Genomic DNA, 24,597 nt, shown 5'->3' on the forward strand with positions numbered 1-24,597 from the left:
TGTGAGTGATCAACCCAATACATCTTAAATTCCTTAAAATGTTTTTTATAATCGTATTGTCCTGCTACAATAAACAAAAGGTCCACTTACCTTTTAGGAAGCCCTTGCCATAAAAAAGTCCTTGCGGAGCCCCAGATGCAGGGTTTTAAATGTGGGGTAGGGGGAGCGGGGGTGACTCATGGGGTGCACAGTAGCATGTGAACCTGCTGCCATTGGATAGAAGTGGCAAAGTCACAGCTGGGAGGACAGGCATTGGTCAGCGGACCTGTGACGGCCGGGCACATCCACTGACCTCGCCCCGTCAAACATTACTGGAGGGCGGTGTAGGGTGCTGGGGATGGCGGGGCCACTGGAGCCTCAGCCACTTAATAAAGAGATGTTTAGCACAGCCTAATCTTGTAAAGAGAGGCGTTTAAGGGAAGGATGATGATGATGAAGGCATTTATTCAATGAAGCGTGCCATCTCGGGCTGACCCGAATGCTTCGAAGAGTGACCGTTGCCATGGTTATCGACGTCCAAACCAGCCTCCCAGTACTTCAGTGTTGTTTTCATAAGTTGTGTCTATGAAGTCTGTTGCCTCGTCGAATAGTGTACAACAGCCGCCATGTCCCCTCGGGCTATTTACCCGACACATATTGCTTATCTGTACATACAGTAGGCTAGGCTACATATTTGACTGAGTCACTATCGCTAGCTAAGTTTTGTCTGTAAATAACCAACCTGATATTCATAACCAACTGTTTGGTCGTTAGTCTGTGATTTAGCTAGTTGGAGACGACAGTCTGATGCTGATACTGTTAGCAGCATCCCAGTCAAGCTATCGTTACGTTAGCTAGCTACATCCCCACCAGTAACTGTCACCTGCATTGAACGAGTTACCTTACTGGTTTCCAAAGTAGGGTCCGGGGACCACCAGGGGTCCTTGAGGAGGTTACAGGGGGCCCCCAGCAAAAAGGTGACTATTTTCTTTATAATTTCATCCATAAGTAACGCAATGACAAAACGTATGACTATTTTGGTCATGGATGACTAATTTTCAGTTTAAAAAAAAATGACAAAGGAGGTTTCAAAATTTTACATAAAACATACCCTGCTATTGCTAATTATCTTATAGAGTTCGGGATTGTTTCGTCACGTCGCAATGCATTGTGGGAATCACTGTACGGAAGTAGATGTACTGTATAGTAGGCTGATAGTAGGCAGTAGGTAATTGAAATTGTAACGTTGGTCATTTGAGAATATTAGGTTTTATTTAGGTTATTTTAAAAGGAGAATTCCGGCCAATTTTTACGTTAATCTTGATTGCTATAGCTACGCGAGTACTTTCGATAGAAAAAAACCCGACCCGAATCAGTGCAGGTAACACGGAGAAGCTGCAGCTACGTGTAGAAGCGTCCCCTGAGCTAAAACGGCAGTTTTCGGAGCAAGATTTAGAGTGCCTTTGTGCCTCTTAACAGATACAAAATAAAATGAATATGTCTGTGCCACATGAACAGTGCCCCTACGCATCAACAACAAGATGCGTTTTCAACTCAGACATTGTTTAAATTCACCTACCCTGGTCCCTGTCTCGATCCTGCCAGTAGCTAGGTTGCCCTGCTAGCTGATAGCCATTAGCTGCTAACTGCCCTGCTAGCTGATATGCGTTAGCTGCTAGCTGCCGTCCGGTGAGTGTATTCAGACAGGCTTCTGTGATAAAAATCATCCCAATAACAATCCACGGAGCGGTGGTGGTGTGGCTATGTCCTCCAGTTACTGAAGGCTAGCTTTAGCTTGCGCTTGGAGCAGCAAGTTCATCTGCCTGTTGCCCCTCTGTCTGACTCGTTCTATCAAACTCTTGTGAGGCTAGTTCTTCGTCTGTATACTCGGGTTTGAATAAATAAGGATGACCATCAAACTCAAAAGGCTCTTCAGTGTGTTGTATATCTGCTATATTCTCCATATTTACGTTACTCCAAGCTTCTTCCCTTGTAAACAACTCCGCTCTTCACACACTACGCTCCAATCTGCACACTATTACCTTTTTTTTCAGCTAGCTAAGCTTCAGTAACGCTATTACTGTGCAAGCCACAGACATCGTTTATCCCGTTTCCATGTAGTTACATAGTCACTGATATGGTCATAACCACTACAGTGCTCATTTACCAATTTTGAGGGGGAAATAAACTAAACTTTTCGCTATGAAGTTATGATCTGTCCTATGCAGGACATCCACCAGACCACCGGGCACTCTGGAGATTTTTGTCGACTGCAGGAGGGGGATGAAGGCTGCTTGCCTGGCTAAGGGAACTAGCTACCACACAGACTGACACTGACAAGCTCACGGCACTTTCACAAAGTTAATGTATTATTATCAAAGCTGGGGTCTTTTTGCTTTGCGGTCAACTCCGTTAGCATCGCGGCTAACGCTAACTGATATTTTTATGACATACATAAATATGTCCTCATTTTTTTTAAGTAGCGTTGTTTGGCTTCACTATTAAGTTTGTCAGTATACGGTATAGCCAATTTTTTTTTTTTTGTCACGGTCCATAACTCTTTCTCCGTGCCGGTGGAGGTGGAGACCGGCCAGCTACGCTATTATCTTATTCCCAACCGGCGTTTGCGTTGCCTCTAAAATGGCCGCCGCTACCCACAATGCACCGTTCCATAACGTCTACGCCCGAGCTCTATTGCTAAATTTACATAAACATATGATGCATTGTTACAGATTAAACCACTAAGCAGTATTTAAAAAGGAACATGGCGACTTATTGAGACTTTGTCTTATTCCCCGTATCCCCCAGAGTTCGATAAGTCCATACATAACCTTCTCATCTCCGTGTGTGTCGTAACTCTGTCTGACGCACCCACCACTAGCCTAGCTTAGCCCAGATCCTGGAGGCAACCGGCTCCATCTAGCCTACTGCTCCCAATAAGTCACAAAATAATGCCAACATGTTCCTATTTACATGTTGTGATTTGTATAGTCACAGCGTGTACAAATAACAAGGTCACATGAGACAGCCATCTTCTAACCTGGGAACTATATTCTCAGAAGGCAAAGCACTGCTACTTGAGCGGAGTGATTAGTACAACACCGTTGTTACTCTCTGCTCCTCACCACGGGGCTTCTCAGGTGCTGCGAGCAAATCACTCCGCCCAAGTAGCAGAAGTACTTTTGATACCTTAAAGATCCAATATGTAATATATTTACTGTATTAAATTAAAAAAATACCACAATATATCATCAGCTATTAAGGAAACATGTTGAAATACAATTTCCCCTAACAGCAATGCTACAGGCAGTATTTTCTCCTTTTTTTTATTCCGGGAATGTCCCAGGCTGCCAGACATTAAACGCAGACATGCTGCAGCCATGATATAGCAGCAAACAAACAAACTGGATTAACAGAGATTAATTCTACCCAACCTAAAAACAAATTGGCATCTTTAACAGTTTCATTACCGGAGAAGGTGATTAATTTAAAAGATAATTTCCTCCAGATCAGGCGAGTGCAGGCAAGCATTGCGCCTTACCCTAATTTATCACTGCTACTAGTAGGGATGGGCATTTTCAGTCATTTCAAAGTTTGTGTACTCGGATTAAATTATATAGATTACCCTTCCACACAATAGAACAGATATGGTGAAGTGAGTGTGTAGTACAGAGTAGTATTTTCTGGTTCAAGATGTATGTAGTTTTTTTAAATATTCCAATGCTCCTGGCCACCTTGCACAGATATTTAAGGTGGGGCTTCCAGCACAGCTGGTGGTCAAGTACGAGACCCCGAAACTTATTTTCATAGACTCAATTTTTTTTCATTATCAATTACTCTGTTACATTTGTGTTTATTGTGCTATTTCGAAATAACATGTATTTAATTTAGATAATTTAGATAATGTATTTAATTTAGATAAACCAAGTTTAAATGTATTCATTTCTTTTGGGACCACTTTGAAGATGTGCTGTAAAGTCACCCTGCAACCACAAATAGTTGTGTCATCTGCAAAACAATACATTTTAATATATATGATACTTTACAAATGTTATTAAGGTAGAGGATAAACATTTTTGGACCCAACGCTGACCCGTGTGGGACGCCACAGGAAATGCTGAAGCGCACTGACCTGTGATGTCCCAAACTGACTCCTGTTTTTAACTTAGCTTTTTATCCAGTCATAGGCCACACCTCTGGTGTCATGCCTTTCCATTTTGTGTAACAGTATTTCATGATCAACAGTATCAAATGTTTTTTTTAAAGTTAATATTTCTACTAATTTATCTACGATTTGTGCCATAGACACTGATCTACTTGATCTGAACCCATGTTGACTGTCCATTAGTGAATTTTTTCATTTATTTTTTATCAATGAAGCTATCCAGCCTTGCACACCATGGCCGGGTCATCTGGGCAGTGTTAAAACCTTAGACCATAATACTAGTATTATTTATTTAGCCAGGTTTGTACACTGATGTCCAAATATTTTGTAAAACCTGTTCTGAGTGCCAGTTGGCAAGTCATCAGAAAGTTAGGCAGTGCCCATTGCAGCCCATGCCAATAACTGATGTCCCATTTTCTAGGCCCTTAGAGAGGTCTAAGACACGTTATAAGTAAATACTGGTTTTATGGAATTGTGCTACTCACTACCCCAAAGCATTTCCTTTGAGACGAATTAAAGCCAGGGCCATTAGCAACTGTTCTCTTGCAACTCTTTTCCAGAGTTGGTATTCCCCAACAGATAGTGACAGACCAGGGTACTGCTTTTCTATCCCAGACTTTACAGCAGGTGTATCGCTTGTTAGGGGTTAAAAGTATTAGGACAACTCCTTACCACCCCCAGACTGATGAATTAGTGGAGAGGAACAACCAAATAAAAAAAGGCAATGCTAAGGAAGTTTGTGGTTGAGGATGGAAAAGACTCATTTGATAAGAAGGCAAAGGATAGAGTTTTCCAGTCAGGGCAAGATGTCCTGCTGCTTCTTCCAACCACAGACAACAAGCTGCTGGACAAGTGGCAGGGGCCCTTTAAGGTTCTCCCCAAAAGATGGGTTCTGCAATGTATGAACTTGACATGCCTTACCATCTGAAGAAGAAGCAGACGTATCATGTAAATCTTCTCAAAGAATGGCAGGCAAAAACTTTTCAACCCAGCCAGCAGCTCTTGGTCAGGGCTGTAAAATCTGAGGAGGATCAAACTGATCAGTTTCTGCCTGCAGCTGAGACTTATCTCGTCTGTCCCCAGAAATGCAGACAAACCAGGTTACACCACCAACCATGGTGGTGCAATTAAGAAGAGTGCCTGCAGGTTTGCATGATGATGCTCTTCAGCAAGCAGGGGCAGGGCACTACTAAGATGTATCACTATGGGTTTTCTGCAATTATGTGGGGTGCACAATGCTTGTACACACAGGTTGTGGTATTTTCAAGAACTGAGTGTTTTTTGTTGTGCTTACCCCAGGCTACGAATACATGTGGTAGGTGCCAATTAGGTGTGTGCACAGTGTTTTCTGTTGGTAATGGTAAGTCCCTTTTGGGGGGAATTTGGGCTTTTTCACTTTGTAAACCTATAACATGCACACAAAGATATATAACACAATAAAGGAAAGGGAAAAAGCCAAAAAGCATAATATGAGCACTTTAAAAGAGCTTCAGGAGAATGAGCTAGAGATGAAGGATTGGACAGCTTGCTGAGAGGTTGCTGTTTTGTTGTTTGTTGTTATTTGCCTCAGTTTAATTTAGTTTTTGTATCTATCTGGGTTCAGTTTGTGCCCGTTGTTTGAGAATGTTTTTTTTGTTTTGTTAAAGGTCCCATGGCATGAAAATTTCCCTTTATGAGGTTTTTTTTAACATTAATTTGAGTTCCCCCAGCCTGCCTATGGTCCCCCAGTGGCTAGAAATGGTGATAGGTGTAAACCGAGCCCTGGGTATCCTGCTCTGCCTTTGAGAAAATGAAAGCTCAGATGGACCGATCTGGAATCTTCCCTTTATGAGGTCATAAGGAGCAAGGTTACCTCCCCTTTCTCTGCTTTGCCCGCCCAGAGAGTTTGGCCCACCATGACAAAGAGAGCAACATCATGGCTTGCAAACAGGCGAAGCATGGCAGTTGGTCAAGGCCACACCCCTATCACCCACCTTTACCCCCTCTCTCCTCCTCATAGCATTTAAAGCTATAGACGCAGAAATGGCACATCCTAAGGAAAGCTCATTGTGGGACTGGCTCGTAGAGGCTGTAATTCTGCACCAAGGCTGAATTTCGGAAAAGAGACTTCAGATACAGTATTATGGGACCACTAAGGTCTATATAAAAGAGACTTCAGATACAGTATTATGGGACCACTAAGGCCTATATAAAAGAGACTTCAGATACAGTATTAGGGGACCACTAAGGTCTATACAAAAGAGACTTCAGATACAGTATTAGGGGACCACTAAGGTCTATATAAAAGAGACTTCAGATACAGTATTAGGGGACCACTAAGGTCTATATAAAAGAGTCTTCAGATACAGTATTAGGGGACCACTAAGGTCTATATAAAAGAGACTTCAGATACAGTATTAGGGGACCACTAAGGTCTATATAAAAGAGACTTCAGATACAGTATTAGGGGACCACTAAGGCCTATATAAAAGAGACTTCAGATACAGTATTAGGGGACCACTAAGGCCTACATAAAAGCATCCAAAAAGCAGCATGTCATGGGACCTTTAATAAACACAACAGTTGTTGCACTTAAAGAGCTTCCTGTCCAGCTTCTTCAAAACTCCCCACCACCTTATTGGCCTTGGCTTGGTAGTTTGGCAGAAACATTGATCACCCCCCCAAAAACTAAACATGGTAGTTTTAACTTTTTGTGCATCACATATCTGAAACAAACCTGAGATCTGCTGCAAATCTCACTCACTTTAATCAGTGGTATCAGGTATGAAAACTTTGGTTTGACACTTCCTTGCATTCAAAAATGTCTTTGATTTATTCACATCTTGCACTGCATTGCCAGTTCTATTCTTTATTATTGTATTTTATCTTCTATTTTATTTTACTCTTTTTACATTATATATGTCTATGTTTTATATCACCTTATGTCTTTTTTCTTAATTACTTTTATGTCTTACGTAAAGCACTTTGAACTGTAGTTGAAAGGTGCTATACATAAACCTGCCTTCTGCATCTGTTATTTCATCATATTTACAACTTGCTGTTGCCCAATCATCAGCCTCCGTCAATGCAAAGTAGGTGGTTAAATATTAGCTGCAGTGCACTGATTCCTGTTTCCATTAGAAAGGTTTCTTCAATTGCTGAAGCAGGACGATCTGACTGATCACCCCTGTTATACAAAGCACGTGAAGCAGGAGGACGACTACAGGTACAGTAGCTTGGTCTATTTCTTTGTTCGTGATTCAGAAGTGCATGTTTTTTTAAGGAAGCATGAAACTACTCAAAAGTTATTAACATTATTACATAAATACTATTGTGTAAAACTGTTATAAACTCTAATTAGTTCTGCAGAATGTGACAAAATTGCTTTTAGAACTTGATGGGAATATTGGAATTAGATGAATATTATCTTGGAAGTTCATGTCAAAACAGTGCAGGAAGACAAGCAAAGAGCATAGAGATAGACCATGTTGAGGTGAGTGTCTTATAACAGAGGCTCATACATACCATTTGTGTTCCTGAGAAGTATAGGAGAGACTGATATAACAAAAAACAGATAGAGTGAGAAGTGCCAAAACAAGAATTGCTTTTCCAGCTGTGAAAAGAAGAAATGGGAGAAAGAAAAATGGCCTAATGTTCTTGGAATTCTGCAGGACAGAGATTACTCTAGCTTTTGATTCGTTAGGCAAGAGATCTTTAACAAGGGGTCTGTGGCCCCTAAGGGGTCCTCAGAGTTTCAGCTGGGGTTTGATCATTTTTGGAAAGTTTTTTTTCTTCCATGTCCGAACATATACAATAACATAAATCCAACATATTATTAGCAAAGATGAATCGACCTATACATAAAAACAAAAATACATTTAATTTACACAACATTGATGATAGGCTTACTATAGGTAAGGAAGCCACTATGGTAGCTATCCACAGACCCAGTTAAGCTTAGGGATTTACTGTGACTTCTATGGGATTAGTTTTGTGACTTTAATTCCAAGCAAAACTTCTCAAGTATCAAACAAAAAACACTAACTCAAGCAAAAAAATTGTCACCTCAAAGGTAAAACATAAAACTTGCAAACAAAACATTTGTGTAGTTGTAAACTATTGGTCTTATATTTGTTTGATATTATGTCCTTTTGTTTACAGTTCCCTCTGCTTCTTTCTCAATGGTCTTTTGCTCTCTCCATCACGTTTGCAGTCATGCTCCCAGCTTTCTCCTTTGCGCTCCTTGAGTTTTTGCTTGCGATTCTGACACAAATATCTTGCGTGGGCGGGTCTTACAGAGGTGCGTCCCCATTGGCTAATGAGTGTTAAGGGAAAGTTAAGGGAAAGTTTGAGTGACAGCTCAGCCTCAGTGCAGGTAAACTAATGTTAGAGACTCAGAGTCTGGTCATAGAGGAGACACAAGCCACTCCACAGGGGATTCCTACAAGATTAATAAAGTGTAAGTATTGATCATATATATACCTATTATCTGTGATCTACGTTGCAAGCATGGTTACTAGACATTTGTTGTTTCGTTGTGTTAAGTTACTAGCTAGCTAGCTAGTAAAGCTTTTTTAAGTTAGCATTTAACGGTAGCTATACTGCTAACGTTATCTAAAACTTGTAGCCACCGGCTACCTTCTGAGCTAATTTACCATGGGAATCATGTATTCTTCGTGAGGCCTTACTCAATGGAGCTGTATTAATTATCGACTTCTCTCTGTAGAGACCTGCAGGACCCGAGCAGAGCTACGATGCTCTCCCAGGTTACCTTAGGTTAGTAACGTAGCTATATTATGGTCTATTAGGAAAAATGATTATCCAGCTAACTAATAATTGTTGTGGTTGCTATTGGCCTGATAATACACAATGCTAGGGTATTGGTTAAGTTGTACAATGTAGAAGCTGTGAATGTAATATATTATATTTAGAGTTCGACACATACATTAGATAATGTTCCATCTGTACACACTGTTTCTTCTTTCTTTGCACTACCTTAAGATGGCAGATAACGGACGTATTTTTTTGTATTTTTTAGCACTGTAAATGTCAACAATATTTAGAATTAATGCATAGTGTTACTACTGTCCAAACTATGTACTTTAACTAACACACCAGGCCCTTGACAAATACTTTGTGTGGGTAGCTCTGCTTACGTGTGTTTGTGTGTGGTCAGATCTCGAGGACGCACATACACACAATCTCAACCGGATAGTCATCGTCCGAACTGCGACCTCTCCTTTTTCTTTCTCTCACTTTTTTCTCCGGGTGGTGCGCGCGGTGTGAGGTGCGTGTCCGCGCTATTCTCCAACATGGAGCCTCCTCACAACAATCACTCCTGATTGACGGCCTTTTGTACAGCCCGTGTACTTTTTTAGACTTCCAGCTAACAGCGGTGTCTGTGAGCATCACTGGCCGGCCAGCAGGGAGGCGATCCCGGCCGCCACCAGCTGGCTGTCCCGTCAGACTGAAGCTTCTGACAACATCGGAGAAAATGTGCAGTTGGGCATCAACGTTTGTAAAACTGCCCATATTCAGACTCTACACAGTTAATTTATCGCATAAAAAAGTCTCAATAGTGAATTTAGTGGTGGAATTGCAGATGAAAATTGTAAAAAGTTTCCAGTTGTTTGCTGCTGCTGCTAATACGGCAAACTCCCGATCTAGATAGCCCATAGAATCGATTGCTTTTTTATAATAGCGCGGACACGCACCTCACACCGCGCGCACCACCCGGAGAAAAAAGTGAGAGAAAGAAAAAGGAGAGGTCGCAGTTCGGACGATGACTATCCGGTTGAGATTGTGTGTGTGTGCGTCCTCGAGATCTGACCACACACAAACACACGTAAGCAGAGCTACCCACACCCATGTTTCTACTGTTGCTTAATTAAATATAACATCAAAAGAGAGAAGTTGTCTGAGTCATATTTTAAACAGACACACCTGGGGCGAAGTTGGGAACCAGAATCAGCTTTAAATCCAGTCCTAATCTAGTCCTCATTATAGTAACTACATGAAAACTTCACGGTTGTTGCATGAAATGTGGTTTGTGTTTAGCTTACATCATCATTTTCTATCATGTTTAAACAAGAGCCAGCCTAGTGGTGAATCTGCAGACAGATGCTTAACAGTGTGCTCCTTAGCAGTAAGCTCCCCCTGCTGCTCATAAGGTGCCTCTGCACTCCCTTCGTTTCAGACCCTCCCACCAGCCTTTGGGCCACGCCTCCTCATTTACATTGACATGTGTCAAGTCCAAATGAAAAGGCAATGTTAAATGGAAATTCAAAAGCCAAATATTAAATAAAAATTAAAATCCAATGTTAAATTGAAATTCAAAAGCCAAATATTAAATGAAAATTAAAATCCAATGTTAAATTGAAATTCAAAAGCCAAATGAAAATTAAAATCCAATGTTAAATTGAAATTCAAAAGCCAAATATTAAATGAAAATTAAAATCCAATATTAAATTAAAATTCAAAAGCCAATTATTAAATGAAAATTAAAAGCCAATGATAAATTGAAATTCAAAAGCCAAATATTAAATTCAAAAGCCAAAGCCAAATGGAAAATTTTAAAAATAATAATAATATTTTTAATTTGATCTCGCTTTGTTTTCCCTTTGGACTTTCAATTTATCTTTGGACTTTCAATTTGAATTATGAATAAATATTTCCTCCATATACTCTGAGTCTCTAACATTAGTTTACATGCACTGAGGCTGAGCTGTCATTCAAATTTTCCCTTAACACTCATTAGCCAATGGGGACGCACCCCTGTAAGACCCGCCCACGCGAGATATTTGTGTCAGAATCGCAAGCAAAAACTCAGGGAGCGCAAAGGAGAAAGCTGGGAGCATGACTGCAAACGTGATGGAGAGAGCAAAAGACTGATCATTGAGAAAGAAGCAGAGGGAACTGTAAACAAAAGGACATCATATCAAACAAATATAAGACCAATAGTTTACAACTACACAAATGTTTTGTTTGCAAGTTTTAAGTTTTACCTTTGAGGTGACAATTTTTTTTGCTTGAGTTAGTGTTTTTTCTTTGATACTTGAGAAGTTTTGCTTGGAATTAAAGTCACAAAACTTATCCCATAGTATGGACTTCCATATGTTTAACATCAAAACATGATGTATAAATAATACATGAATATCTATACTGTACATCAATTTTCATCTATCTGGCCCAGTTTAATATGCAACTGAATTTGATACAATATGTAGTAGGGGTCCCTGCTCTGTCTCTCTTTCAGTTAAGGGGGCCATGGTCTAAAAGCATAGTATACCAATGACTGCAGGAAAGTACACCCAAATAACTATATTATAAAATTTGCAGATGATACAGCAATTTTAAGGTACACAGAAGGATTTGTGTCCTTCTGGAGTCTTCCAGAAGGACACAAATCCTTCTGTGTACCATGATGAGATAGACACCTTTATCAAGTGGTGTGACACCAACCACCATTATCTTAAATGTCACACAAACACAGGAGATGATCCTTGACCCAAGGCAAGTGATTGACCATGAGCCAGTTGTCATAAAAAAATCTAAAAATCAAGGTAATGTCTTAAAAATACTTAGATGTCCATATAGACAATCTTCTCTGCTGGAAAACACACATTGACCACCTGTGCAATAGACTGCAGCAGAGATTATACTTTTTAAGGCGACTGAGACTGTATGGAGTAAGCAGCCAGATCAGGAAAGAGTACAAGCCCACACAGATCCTGTACGTCAGAAAACAAGCTGAAAGAATCACTGCAGTCTCTCTACACCCTCTCTTTCCTGAATATGAACTTCTGCCATCAGGGAGAAGATTCCGTGTGCCAAGATGTCAAAACAAACAGACTAAAGTTATCGTTTATTCCAACTTCCTTCAAGCTGCTGAACTCCAATAGTAAATCCTAGCCCAGCAGAGCAGGGGTGCAGTAAATATACCAGCACTTTTTGCACTTCGCACTTTAATTATTACAGTTAATTCTTAGGATGTTGTGTTGTCTGTGCTGTCATGTGTGTCCTTCTTTTGTGTCTTATGACGCCCTGCTGATCTCACTTTCCTGTTGATTTTATCTTATTGTATTGTATTTGTATTTTTATTTTAGTTAATTTGAGAATGTTTTTATGTTACATGTTGTTTATGTTGTGAAGCAACAGATTGTAGCACTATGTCCAAGACAAATATCCCCTCAGGTACAATAAAGTGTATTCTATTCTATTCTATAGTAGAACCCTGCTTTAGGATGTAAAATAGTTTGAATAGAAAGATTTCTTCTTTCCGAAGCTCCCTAAGTCAAACTGTTAAAAATATGCGTAACATAAATCTAATTCTGAGTTTGATATTGTTTTGTCATTATATTACAGCCATGAGGCTTTTCTGTCTACTGCAGCTGGTCTGCTTGGCTGGTTGTAGTACATCTACATCAAGAGATTGGGCTCATCATGGCGCTCCCATGTTTGCCGACCTCACAGTACGTGAGATGAAAGCTGTTCGGGCCTACCTGCATGGTATTCAAGAGCTGGAGCTCACTGACGCTCGTAGCAAGACTCTGATGAAAAACAGCATCCTCCTGATAGAACTCCATGTGCCAAGAAAGCATGAAGCCCTGAGAGCTCTGGACCGTGGACAGGCCAAACCCCCACGTCAAGCGCGTGTGATCATCCAGTTCGGGAACCAAACCAACCCCAACATTACTGAGTACATTGTCAGTCCTCTGCCGACCCCAAAGACCCACGAAGTCAAGACTTTCAAGGGGGATAGGCCTGTCCGCTTTGAGTCAAGGCCTATTTCTGCAGTAGAGTATGACCATATTGAAGATTTGCTCGAGAAGATTGCGATTAAAGCTCACAAGCTTCTGTTTGAGACCACAGGAGGGTTTTCCTACACTAACTGCTCTGACCGCTGCCTGACGTTCTCAGACATAGCTCCCCGTGGGCTGGATTCAGGTGAGAGGAGAAGCTGGATCATGTTGCAGAAGTTTGTGGAGGGGTATTTCATCCACCCAGTTGGGTTTGAGGTTCTGATCAACCACCAGGATCTGGATCCAGAAAAGTGGACTGTTGAGAAGGTCTGGTACAACAGCATGTACTTTGACAGTGTTGAGGAACTGATAGAAAAATATGAATCAGGAGGTGTGGAGAAGATCAAACTGCCCGATCATGACGACAAGGACCTCTTCTCCACCTTCATCCCCCGGGGCCACAGCAACACTCACACTAATGTCCATGGTCCGAAGCTTGTGGAGCCTCAGGGGCATCGCTATGAAGTTGACCGCAACTTTGTTGAATATGCCGGATGGTCTTTCGCCTACCGAGTCCGCTCATCAGCTGGGCTTCAAGTCTTTGACCTTCGTTTTAATGGAGAAAGGATTGCCTATGAGATAAGCCTCCAAGAAGCAATTGCCTTTTATTCTGGTGATACTCCCGCTGCCATGCAAACAAAGTACATAGATGCTGGTTGGGCAATGGGCACCTTATCCTACGAGCTGGCGCCTGGAATCGACTGTCCAGAAATTGCCACCTTTGTTGACCTTTACCACTACTATGACACCGACAAACCTGTGCGTCACAAAAATGCACTCTGTATTTTTGAGATGACCACTGCTGTGCCTTTGAGAAGGCATTTTAACTCCAACTTTAAGGGCGGATACAACTTCTATGGAGGGCTGGATAACACGGTGCTGGTGTTGCGGACAACCTCAACGGTTTACAACTATGATTACATCTGGGACTTCCTCTTCTACCAGAATGGGGTGATGGAGGTAAAGGTCAGCGCTACCGGATACATCCATGCCACTTTCTTTACACCTAACGGACTTCACTATGGTACCAAGGTGTACAACTATGTGCTGGGTAACCTGCACACACACCTCATCCATTATAAAGTGGACCTGGATATTGCTGGTGAGTATTATGTTACAATTGTAAAGCAGTATCTCTTTATTGACCTATGACTTAATTAAAAAAAAGCTAAAGTCAAGATCAGTGGAAAACAGTGGAAATGAATTACAGCAATATGGAATGATTCTGCACCTCACGATTTATGTCTCAGACCGGACCTGTCATGCCCTACAATTAACATTTGCTTTTTATTTACTGTAACAACCACAATCTTTCCCCAACCTGAACCAAATGTTTTAGTAGAAAGACTCTAACCATTCCTTAACCATTATTTATTTTCCATAACCACAATTATTTCCCATACCCTAGTTGCTATGTAAATGTATGTAAAAACAAATGTTGAAAGTGAGTATGACATTAATTGTTGCAACTGGTCATAAAAAACTAGGGAAAAACACTGATAATAGGGGTTGGAAACCATCACACAATATTTCTGTGAAGAATACAATGGGTTACAAGTATGCCCTCCAGTGTGGTCTTCAAAGTGACTAATTATTCCATTGACATCAATCCTAATAATTGTGTTTAGTTTTTTTAATCTGAGGGCTGTGAAATGAGGTAAAAAAAAGTGCAGACAGAAACTTAGCTTTGAGACTTTTATTGTTGCCAGTCCAGATAAAAATGTTTTTCCAGACTTTACCCAGTCATAAACAGACAAAGACGTGGCTTAGCCTATCAAGCCTGTGAAATTCTTCTGTTAAAATATGTAGTCAAGGCTATCTGAGATCAAGGCAATCTGCCATACATAATTCAACAACTTAATCCTAGGAAGACTTCTGATGCAAATGTAAATGTACTGTATTGTCTCAAATTATACCCTGACATCTAACTTCACTTACTAACTACAACTCTTTGCCTTCACAACACAGGGCGAGAGAACAGCTTTGAGACGATTGATCTGAAATATGTCAACTTCACCAATCCCTGGAGCCCAAACCATTTCATCGTCCAGTCCAAACTCCACAGAACAGAGCACAAGACCGAGCGATCTGCCGCTTTCCGCTTTGGCAAAAAGTTCCCCCGTTATGTGCACTTTTACAATGCCAATGAGAAAAATAAATGGGGACACCAGAAGGGATACCGGATTCAGTTTAACTCACATGCCGACAGTGTTCTTCCAAGAGGCTGGAGAGAGGAAAATGGCATTAGTTGGTCAAGGTAATCAAAATGTTTATCCCTATATATGTAGCTAGAAAAAAAAAAGAGTAAAATATTTAAACCCAATATGCCATGTTTTTATTGTTGCCACCATTCCAGATGGCTTGTCCAACATCTTATACTTCCCCCTCATACTTGGTATGTTTAGACACATTGTGATATCTGGTAAGTTTCAGGTTCTGTGCATTTGAGCATTTCTGGATTTGGAGGGAGTTAGAAATCAGTTTAAATCAGAGTTAGAGAGAGTCAACAGAGGTGCAGCAACATTTTGTTGAATATTGTCATTCCTTACCTAATAGTAGACTATCACTGCTTGGCTATCAAAGTAAATAGTTAGGAAATTTTTTACGATTATGAGGGTTACTGCTACAATGTAAACAAACATTAGAGTTCACTTTATTTATCAGCTCTTCAGTGAATTACGGTAGCTTGCCAGCTCTCCAATATGTGATTTATCGTTATCAACAGAGCCAAATTAGATACTTACAATCATCAGACTGTATTTTCTGTAGTGTTTAAAGAGGATGTGGATTGTAATGTGAGTGGGACATATTCAAATGATTAACTCACTGCCTGTTGCCATGGCTTGAGTCGTCACCCCTGTTGAGGTAAGACCATTACCTTTTGCCCGACACTCAGTCAGTGGGCTTTGGAGATTAACGCTATCTGTTAGTAGCTACAGTTTAGCACACAGCTGCTGTGGGTTCAGATGTAATCAGATCAGGCATATGCATGGCAAGGGATGTCACATCCTTTCCTCTCCATCTCTGTCTTGTGTCAGAGACTGTTCCCTCTTTCTGATTGTTTCCTGCTTCTTGTTAGAATAATGTGGTACCCCTCACCGCTCAGATATCAACAGATTGAAATGCCCCAGTGTCATACTACTTGTGGCAGCAGTGGCTACTGTTGCAGCTGCTCAGCAAAAGTTATGGTGTCGTTTTAAGTTGCCTCAGGAAAACTGCTAGTGTTCCCAAACACCAAGTGGGAGATTACTATGCTAAATGGTAAAATAACCTGGCAAACTGAACAAAAAAGCTTTCTCTCTGCAGGTATCCTCTGGCTGTGACTCGTCATAAAGATAGTGAAGCCACCAGCAGCAGCATATACACCCAGTGTGACCCATGGGAACCTGTTGTGTCCTTTGAGGACTACATCCGCAACAATGAAGACATAGTCAACCAGGTACAGTAGTACATTAATATTAGACACATGTACATCCCCTGTTAATGTCTATGTCACACATCTCCACAAGAAGAAGACAAGTCAATAGGGACAGTAGTTTCTGTCCACAATGCTCATGACGGACATTTGATTGATTTCAGTATTCTTGAAATGAAAGTAAGCAAACCTATTTTCCAAAATGTCCTTTAACCCATTTCCATTTCATTTTAAATTTGGCCCCTAAAGAGTTTACTCAACAGCGGTGCTCAAAGTACATACTGTACACATACAGTGGATAGCAGAACTTGAGCCGGAGCATAAGATAAGATAAGTAATCTTTATTGTCAGTGCTTCTTCGGCCAGTGCATAATAAATATAAACAATAAAAGGTGAGAAGTAAGCAATACAGTATATACATAATTGACACATTATAGCTCACACACACTTTATGAATTCAGGGACCTCATGGCCCAGGGAAAGAAACTGTTTTTTGTTAGTCCTGCTCTCGAGGCACCAGAGGGCAGGAGGTTGAACAGGTGTTGTCTTGGGTGTGAGAGGTCGGCAGTGATTGCCCTAGCTCTCCTGAGACACTGGCGATGTCTTCTAGCGAGGGTAGGGGACTGCCAGTGATATGATATGCTGTCTTTATGACCCTCTGCAGGTTCTTTCTGCCCGCCATATTACAGTTGGCATACCAAGTCGTATTGCAGTACGCCAGGACGCTCTTGATGGTGCTGCGGTAAAAGGCCACTAACAGTTTCTCCTCCAGATGGTTCCTTCTAAGTATCCTTAGGAAGTGAAGTCATTGTCGGGCATTTTTTACCACCACGGATGTCTTTGCAGACCAGTAGAGGTCCTCGGCTATATATGTCCCAAGGAATTTGTATAAGGACACCTGCTGAACACAGTCCCCGTTGATGCTCAGTGGGGCTGGTTCCCCCTTGCGTATCCTGAAGTCTAAAACCATCTCCTTAGTTTTGCTGGTGTTGAACAGCAGGTTGTGTTCAGAGGACGAACCTGCCAGCCTGTTGACCTCGTCCCTATACGCACACAGCCCTGGCGGGAGCCTGTGCTGAGGGTCAGGGTGGAGGAGCAGGTGGTGCCTACCTTAACCGTTTGAGGGCGGTCAGTCAGGAAGTTCTTGACCCAGGCACGGGTGGAGAGCAATGTTGGTCAGCTTGTCCACCAGGATGTCAGGAACAATGGTGTTGAATGCCAAGCTGTAGTCTGTGAACAGCATCCTGACGTAGCTCCCCGGCTGCTCGAGGTGGCTAAGTGCTGTGTGAAGAGCTGTAGCGATGGCGTCCTCCGGACCGGCTGCTTTTCTGGTGTTCACAGTCATCAGCATCTGTTTCGCCTGCTGTTCCTTCCACAGTGTGCTGTGACTGGAGGTCTGTGGTGGCCGTGCAGCTATGTGTGGAGCCTCTATCTCGAAGCGGGAAAAGAAAATGTTCAATTCCTCAGCCAGCCATGCGTCAGCGATGGTAGTGACGGGTGTGGAGCCTTTGTAGTTGGTGATGCTCTGTAGCCCCTGCCACACCAGCCACGGGTTGTTGTTGGCGAGAGGGTCCTCCACTTTCCTCTTATGAGCCGCCTTAGCAGTTTTGATGCCTCTCTGCAGCTCTGCCCTCGCCACGCTGTACTGTTCTTTGTCACCTGACTTGAAGGCAGAGTTGCGGGTTCTCAGGAGTGTCCGGACATCAGATGTCATCCATGGTTTTTGGTTGGGGTATATATATTTATGTAGAAAAGAACAGTCTCTGTGTACTCCTTTAGATCGAGATGATCAAATATGCTCCACTCAATGCGCTCAAAGCAATCTTGAAGCTGAGAGAGTGCTCCTTCAGGCCATATTTTAATGTTCTTGGTGGCAGGTTTGGATTTCTTCCTGAAGGGGGTGTATGCAGGGACCAGGAGCAGTGAGAGATGGTCCGACATGCCCAGGTGTGGGAGGGGTACTGCCCTGTAGGCTTGCTTCAAGTTGGAATAAACATGGTCTAATGTGTTCTTCCCTCTGGTGGAGCACTGTACGTACTGTACAAAGTTAGGGAACACGGTCTTAAGGCAAGCTCGGTTGAAGTCCCCAATCACAAGAAAGGCTCCCTCTGGATGGGCCTGCATTTGTTTGTTTATGGTGGCGTACAGCTGGGAGAGCGCTGTGCTAACATTAGCATCTGGTTGAATATACACAGCAGCGATGGTCACCGTTGTAAGCTCTCTGGGCATGTAAAAGGGTCTACACTGCACTTCTAGATCCGGGGAGCATTGTGTGAGTATGACCCTACTGCCTGTACACCAGTCCATATGAGCATGAATACAGAGCCCCCCTCCTCTGCTCTTACCAGAGCTTTTATTCCTGTCAAAGCGGTGCATGGAGCGGCCAGTTAGCTGAACGGCGGGTGTAGCCAGCTGATAATCATCACACTGCAGTCACGGGTGTTTCAGTTGTTTGCCATCAGTAACTCCAGTTTGTCAGTTTTTGTGGACGATGGACCTGGCATTTGTTAGGAAGATGCATGGTAGCGGGGGTTTGTAGGGCTGTTTCCTTAGCCCTGCTAGTAGGCCGCCCCTGCAGCCTCGCTTCTGCCTCCGCTCTCTGCGCCACCTCTTAGGCCCGACAACAATCCAGGGTGTGCCCGGCGATCTCGCTACGCCCAGCGGAATGTTGTGGAGTCGCTGGTACTCCATCGTAATGTCCACCCAACATGAGAATCCCACCTTCTTCAGCAGAGCTGGGGTGTAGGTGTGTTTTATCTCACTCACACACACTCGTACACACAAAAACATCCATGCCATTAGGAAAACTATACACCAAAACCGAGAGCTGAGAGTCGCCATCTCACTTTCCTATGGAACCGTAATCTGAAGGTCTGTGTCCCCTCCACACCTACCACCACAAATAGAATCTAATTATGTGGCAATTTCTTTAAAATGAAATTACAGAACATAAATAAACATGAATGGTGAAGTGAATAAAACGTTGTTACACACTACTTGTCTTTGAACATAATTTCAGATTGAGTCATGTCAGATAGATTCTCATCTCAATGGTGGCTGTTAATGAAGACAACTCCCATAATCCCATGCTACTTTCTACGTTACATGATTCGTCAAAGTCTGGTGTCTTTTATTATTGTTTTGATTGAGAGACCCCCTAGTGGCAGAAATGACATGCTGTGCATTTAAAGCCATTCATTTTTTTTTTCAAACACTAATGTCAATTAACACTTAATTACTTCAAAATCTGTGAGCATAAATCTATCCAGAACGTTATTAGATGATACAATAGGATCTCATGATCACCAACCCTGGTAACAGTTCAATCACCATATTGTTACATGGTTTTTGAGATTTGGGGGGTTAGTGATGATTCAGGCTAAATGCCCTCTTTTGTACTGATGCATGAGTCACAATCCACTAATGGACAGCATCCTTTGTGATGTGTTAAATGGATTCCTAAAACTGTGGTTTACATTGCGGGGGTTGGGGTATTTTAGAGTTTACGTCATTGGTTCATGTTTGCTCTTCCTAAAAGAATTTGTTCACCAGTTTTGGTCACTCACCATGATGGTAACTCACGAATGCTGACATTTTCTTCTGTTTGCACTTTTAAGTAGATAAACCCCACCTGTAATGTGTCGTATTCTAAAACTTGTCATGTAATGTTTGCTCTGCTTTGTGCAGGACCTGGTAGCCTGGGTGACAGTGGGCTTCCTGCATGTGCCTCATTCAGAAGACATCCCCAACACGGCAACACCCGGCAACGCAGTGGGCTTCTTCCTCCGGCCCTTCAACTTCTTCGATGAAGACCCTTCCTTGTCTTCCAGAAGCACCATCATTGTCCGGCCAGGACAGGACGGCAAGCCCAAGATCCAGAGATGGACACCTGAGGTCGTAGGTCACTGTGTGACAGACAAGCCATTCTTTTACAATGGCACTCATGCAGGAGTCTAGAGGTGTTTCTTTGGGTTTCCCAAAAAGTATTTTGGCTCTAATACAATTTTTGCAAGGATCTCAGATTATATAACAATCAATTTATAATATACAAGGTCAGATTTATTCTTAACAATGTCTTACAATGTGACAGCCTTATGAGATTTTGTGCAATGTTTAAATTTGTGAAAGAAACTAAATCCATGTATTAAGAAAAGAATAAAGAATTAGAGCATTTAAAAAAAGTTGATTTTGTGTTTTTGTCATAAATGAGCCTGTTGTGGCTGGTTATATATAAACAACATTTTTTAATTATTTAGCTGCAGACTCCACACATTGCAAGTTGCATAAATCGCACGTGTTGGTTATGCATTTCTCCCTGTAACTCTCCAATCTTTCCTGCTGTGTCAAATGAAGAAAAAAACAGGGATTTTAACCCAAATCATTTATATGTAAAGTTAATGTTAATGTTAAAGTTACTGTACCACCATACCAAATCAAACTACACATGTAACCTGGCAGGGGGAAGGGGAGCATGCGGGCCTTGAGAGCTCCTCTAATCCCATGTTGGGTCTCCATGGCTGAGGTTTAGCAGCAGCAAGCATCCAGGATGCAGGATGCTCTGTATCCGCCCTGCTTGTAGTAAACTGCTGTCCCTCACTATGCTCGTCTTGTCCCCATGGTGGGATTTTTTTCTCCTGGAAAGACAACAGGCCTTACAGAGCAAACAGCCTGATTCCGGATCCTTCCCCGCAAACAGTCCAGGATACCACCTGGCTGCCCCATCGCCCCTGGAAACCTAACTTTACATACAATGTGACACAATATACAGAGAATCAATAACAGCTCATGTTACTGTTCCTTTATGTACGCATTCCTAACATAGCAATGTCACTTAACAGTTCTCAAGCAAAAGATAATAAAGTGCCAAATAAATAAATCAAAATGTCATATTGTATGTTTTTGATTTATTACATTTCTGTATTAAACAATGATTAATAAACATGTTTATGTTAGCCAACAAACTATAACAGCCAAAAAGAAGGTTGATTTCGCAGTGGCAGTCAGATTGTTTGAAGGGTAATTGAGTGTTTTTTGGACTAGGGAAAGGGAATCCAATCTAAAAACCCTTTTAATAAGTGTGTGCTGATGTTTTACAGTGTTCATGGTAAAAGAGTCATAGTATGAGCGCTATGCATGCATGAGTGAATGGACAGGGCTAGCAGAGAAGACAAAAAAAAACAATGTGAATTGGGTAACAAGCATTCCAATAGCTATTCCCATGGCAATGATGGGCTTGACGCCACAACAGACAGACAACAGTTTATTTATTCTAAAGTGACATGTAGTTCACAGTTACATGTACAAAAACATCCAAATAACAATGTGACATTTCATTTCACTCATGGCCTTAATACATTCTCTGGGTTCTGTCAAATTTTAATCTGACATATAAGACAAGACAGCACATAATGTCTCACAAATTATAGTATCATGATAATATAGGGTCTAGTCTCAAAGATACCAATAAAGAACATTTCAAAAGGCTATCTGCCAAAGAACACAAACAATGGAACAAATAATATTTTGATATTTCCACATGAAATATTTCTAGCTTAGACTCTAGAGGATGAGAAAAGGTATTTTTGGGCCTGAATAAAAAGCCTGGAAGCTTAAATGGTGCTTTGTTGCCATCTAGCGGTTCCTTGGATAATTGTTGGATGATATATTGACCCTAGACACATGCCATGCCATGAATGTGCTTTAAAGATTTGCATTATATTTCTTATGATTTTTCAGTTTCTTCAAACTAGCGTGCAAAAATGTTTTAACAATGATGCTCATACTTTTTTTCTTTTTCTTTTTCCTGGTTGTCTTTTCATTTCATACATTTTACTAACACAACATATCAGACTCGCTCACAGACACGCATTAGACTTATCACGGCACGCAGCAATTGTAAATTAGAAAAGAATGCTTTTAACTTGTATGCTCCTGACGGATGGAACTTTAGGATTCTCTCATCTTAGAGCAACTCATTTCCATTGGGACTTCCAAGATGATGCTAGAAAATGTGTTACACGAAGCCTCGATCTGCCCACCAAATCGAGGCTTCGTGAAACAATGAAACAGTTGAAGCAAATGTGCCATATTGTGTCGAGGCTTCGAAACAATCCAACACCTGTCTCAACGATGACACCTAGTGGTCACTTCCATTTTTATCTATCTATCTATCTATCTATCTATCTATCTATCTATCTATCTATCTATCTATCTATCTATGTGTCACTGTATGTATACTCTGTCTGTTTCTAGCCTATCAGTCAATGTGTAAATTTAAATGTAAGCCTAAATATAACTAAACAAATCGCACTATAAATGTCACTATATCACCAAAAATCCGCTATCTCAAAATCAAACTCCTAAAACCAAGAGGTCAAGATGTATTGACTTCACTTTTATACTGATGTGCGATTGTGTGGTTTGTTCCAGACCCTGTCAATCAAACGCTGATTCGGCGGACCATGCCACCTGTCGAAACACTTGTGAAACACTCCGATGCTTCATTTAGCCGTAGTCACGTGACATGGGTGTTTTGAATCACGCTTCGGATCAGTGTTTTGAAACTCTGCGCTTCGGGATCTCGACAAAGCTTCGGAACGTCAGTTTCGCGTCAGCCATCCCTAGTTACAGGATGTAGCGTGGCCCAGCAGAGCATGGGTGGACGTAGCAGGACACTGCAGGGTTCAGCAGGACGTAGCAGGACGTAGCAGGGTTCAGCAGGACGTAGCAGGACACTGCAGGGTTCAGCAGGACGTAGCAGGACGTAGCAGGGTTCAGCAGGACGTAGCAGGACGTAGCAGGGTTCAGCAGGACGTAGCAGGACGTAGCAGGGTTCAGCAGGGCGTAGCAGGGCGTAGCAGGGTTCAGCAGGGCGTAGCAGGGCGTAGCAGGGTTCAGCAGGACGTAGCAGGGTTCAGCAGGACGTTCAGCAGGGCGTAGCAGGGTTCAGCAGGGTTCAGCAGGACGTAGCAGGGTTCAGCAGGACGTAGCAGGACGTAGCAGGGTTCAGCAGGACGTAGCAGGACGTAGCAGGGTTCAGCAGGACGTAGCAGGACGTAGCAGGGTTCAGCAGGACGTAGCAGGACGTAGCAGGGTTCAGCAGGACGTAGCAGGGTTCAGCAGGACGCATCCTTCCTTCCCGCGTTACTAAGTTCATCTTTCCCCTTCTATTTCCAGTTTTGTGACTTTGCTTTAATCATCTGTTATCATCAATAGATGATTAACCCCATTCATTTAAGCCTTTGTGTGAATCCCAGTGTCACTTGAATATGAAAATGTCACATATGTTTGAATGATCCGGTGTTTCAATACATCCTGTTCGAGATCCTCTAAGTCCCAGCTATGAATGTGATGTGATAATGACTCAGAGAAACAGCAGAGTATTTCCAGTGGTGCATAAAAGAAAGATGTGACAGTAAACACATTTGTACGGAAGGAATGTATTACTGGACCAGATGTCCGACAGCTGAGGTAAGCGTACGCCTTTATTTCCTGCCTTTCAACTCACTGTCTCTCTGTCATCATATTACAACATGTTAATTGTAAAATGATATTCTAAAACTTCTTCTGTACGTCAGAACATAATGTTGTTGAAGGAGTTGCGGTTTGGTAGGAGGCTTCATTTACATAAGACTCTGTAATTATATAAATGATTTTGAGGTATCATTTGACTGTAAATCCTGCACTTTTTATTCTGGCATAATTCCTGATAACATATCAGACAAACAGTTTGTTTATTCATTAAAGCTGCACTAATCATTTGTTTTAATTATTATTAAACTTCTCACCTTGTTGTAAGGTCTGTGGTGCTGAAGGGGATGAGGGGGGGGGGAATTAGGGAGCCCAATTTGGAAAATGTTATCCCCTGTCTATATTTCCTCACAACAGGCCTGCAGGGAACATTGCGCTACTGTGCAATAGTCACAGTTCGGATGTGTAACCAGTGGCCAGGATTTCACGTCAATTCCCTCACTTAAACTCTCTCCAAAACGCATCCTAGGGTGTTTTTGTGAATGTACGTGAGTCAAACTTTAGTTCAAAGCATAATTAGGACCAAAGCGCCACTTTTAAGATTCACCGTATTCTCGTTTTTTGGGTCAAATGGCCTTTTGAATGGGAGTGCTACGGGCACTCTCATGCTAGTGTCAAAATAGCTATATTCGAAATACTAAGAAGGCTCAACACAACATGAAACTTTGCTCCAAAGTATCACCAGGGGCTCTACACCTTAAAGCAAGCATTGACAACATTGTTTGTGT

At 41.9% G+C, this 24,597-nt stretch overlaps 2 protein-coding genes across 14 annotated transcripts in view; one reads left to right on the forward strand and one right to left on the reverse strand.

Annotated features, from left to right (window-relative positions):
- Window positions 1–932, reverse strand: part of sspo (SCO-spondin) — a 104,628-nt gene extending 103,696 nt beyond the window's left edge. For all 6 annotated transcript variants that reach the window (XM_028568803.1, XM_028568804.1, XM_028568802.1 and 3 more), the window contains exon 1: window positions 91–932. The gene's annotated coding sequence lies outside the window, so the exon portion shown is untranslated. The remainder of the gene's footprint in view (window positions 1–90) is intronic.
- Window positions 508–20,513, forward strand: aoc1 (amine oxidase copper containing 1). Of its 8 annotated transcripts, none has more exons than XM_028568813.1 (6): window positions 508–956; window positions 7,265–7,349; window positions 12,488–14,026; window positions 14,893–15,181; window positions 16,231–16,363; window positions 20,027–20,513. In XM_028568813.1, exons 3-6 carry the CDS (start codon window positions 12,490–12,492, stop codon window positions 20,294–20,296), a joined length of 2,229 nt encoding a protein of 742 aa, XP_028424614.1. In that variant the 5' UTR covers window positions 508–956; window positions 7,265–7,349; window positions 12,488–12,489; the 3' UTR covers window positions 20,297–20,513. The 8 variants fall into 8 exon arrangements, with proteins under 8 accessions (XP_028424614.1, XP_028424613.1, XP_028424609.1 ...); XM_028568812.1 differs by having other exon boundaries at window positions 7,269–7,349; XM_028568808.1 differs by lacking the exon at window positions 508–956 and adding an exon at window positions 5,359–5,504.
- Window positions 20,514–24,597: the final 4,084 nt, after the last annotated feature.

The sequence above is a fragment of the Perca flavescens genome, chromosome 22 (genome assembly GCF_004354835.1).
Source record: "Perca flavescens isolate YP-PL-M2 chromosome 22, PFLA_1.0, whole genome shotgun sequence".
Classification (NCBI taxonomy): domain Eukaryota; kingdom Metazoa; phylum Chordata; class Actinopteri; order Perciformes; family Percidae; genus Perca; species Perca flavescens.

Bases quoted from the DNA above. Each gene is read 5' to 3' on its own strand.
- aoc1 (XM_028568813.1), top strand. From the start codon at position 12,490: ATGAGGCTTTTCTGTCTACTGCAGCTGGTCTGCTTGGCTGGTTGTAGT. The intron at 14,027-14,892 runs GTGAGTATTATG...TTCACAACACAG, and splicing joins AGTGGACCTGGATATTGCTG to GGCGAGAGAACAGCTTTGAG. The intron at 15,182-16,230 runs GTAATCAAAATG...TTCTCTCTGCAG, and splicing joins AATGGCATTAGTTGGTCAAG to GTATCCTCTGGCTGTGACTC.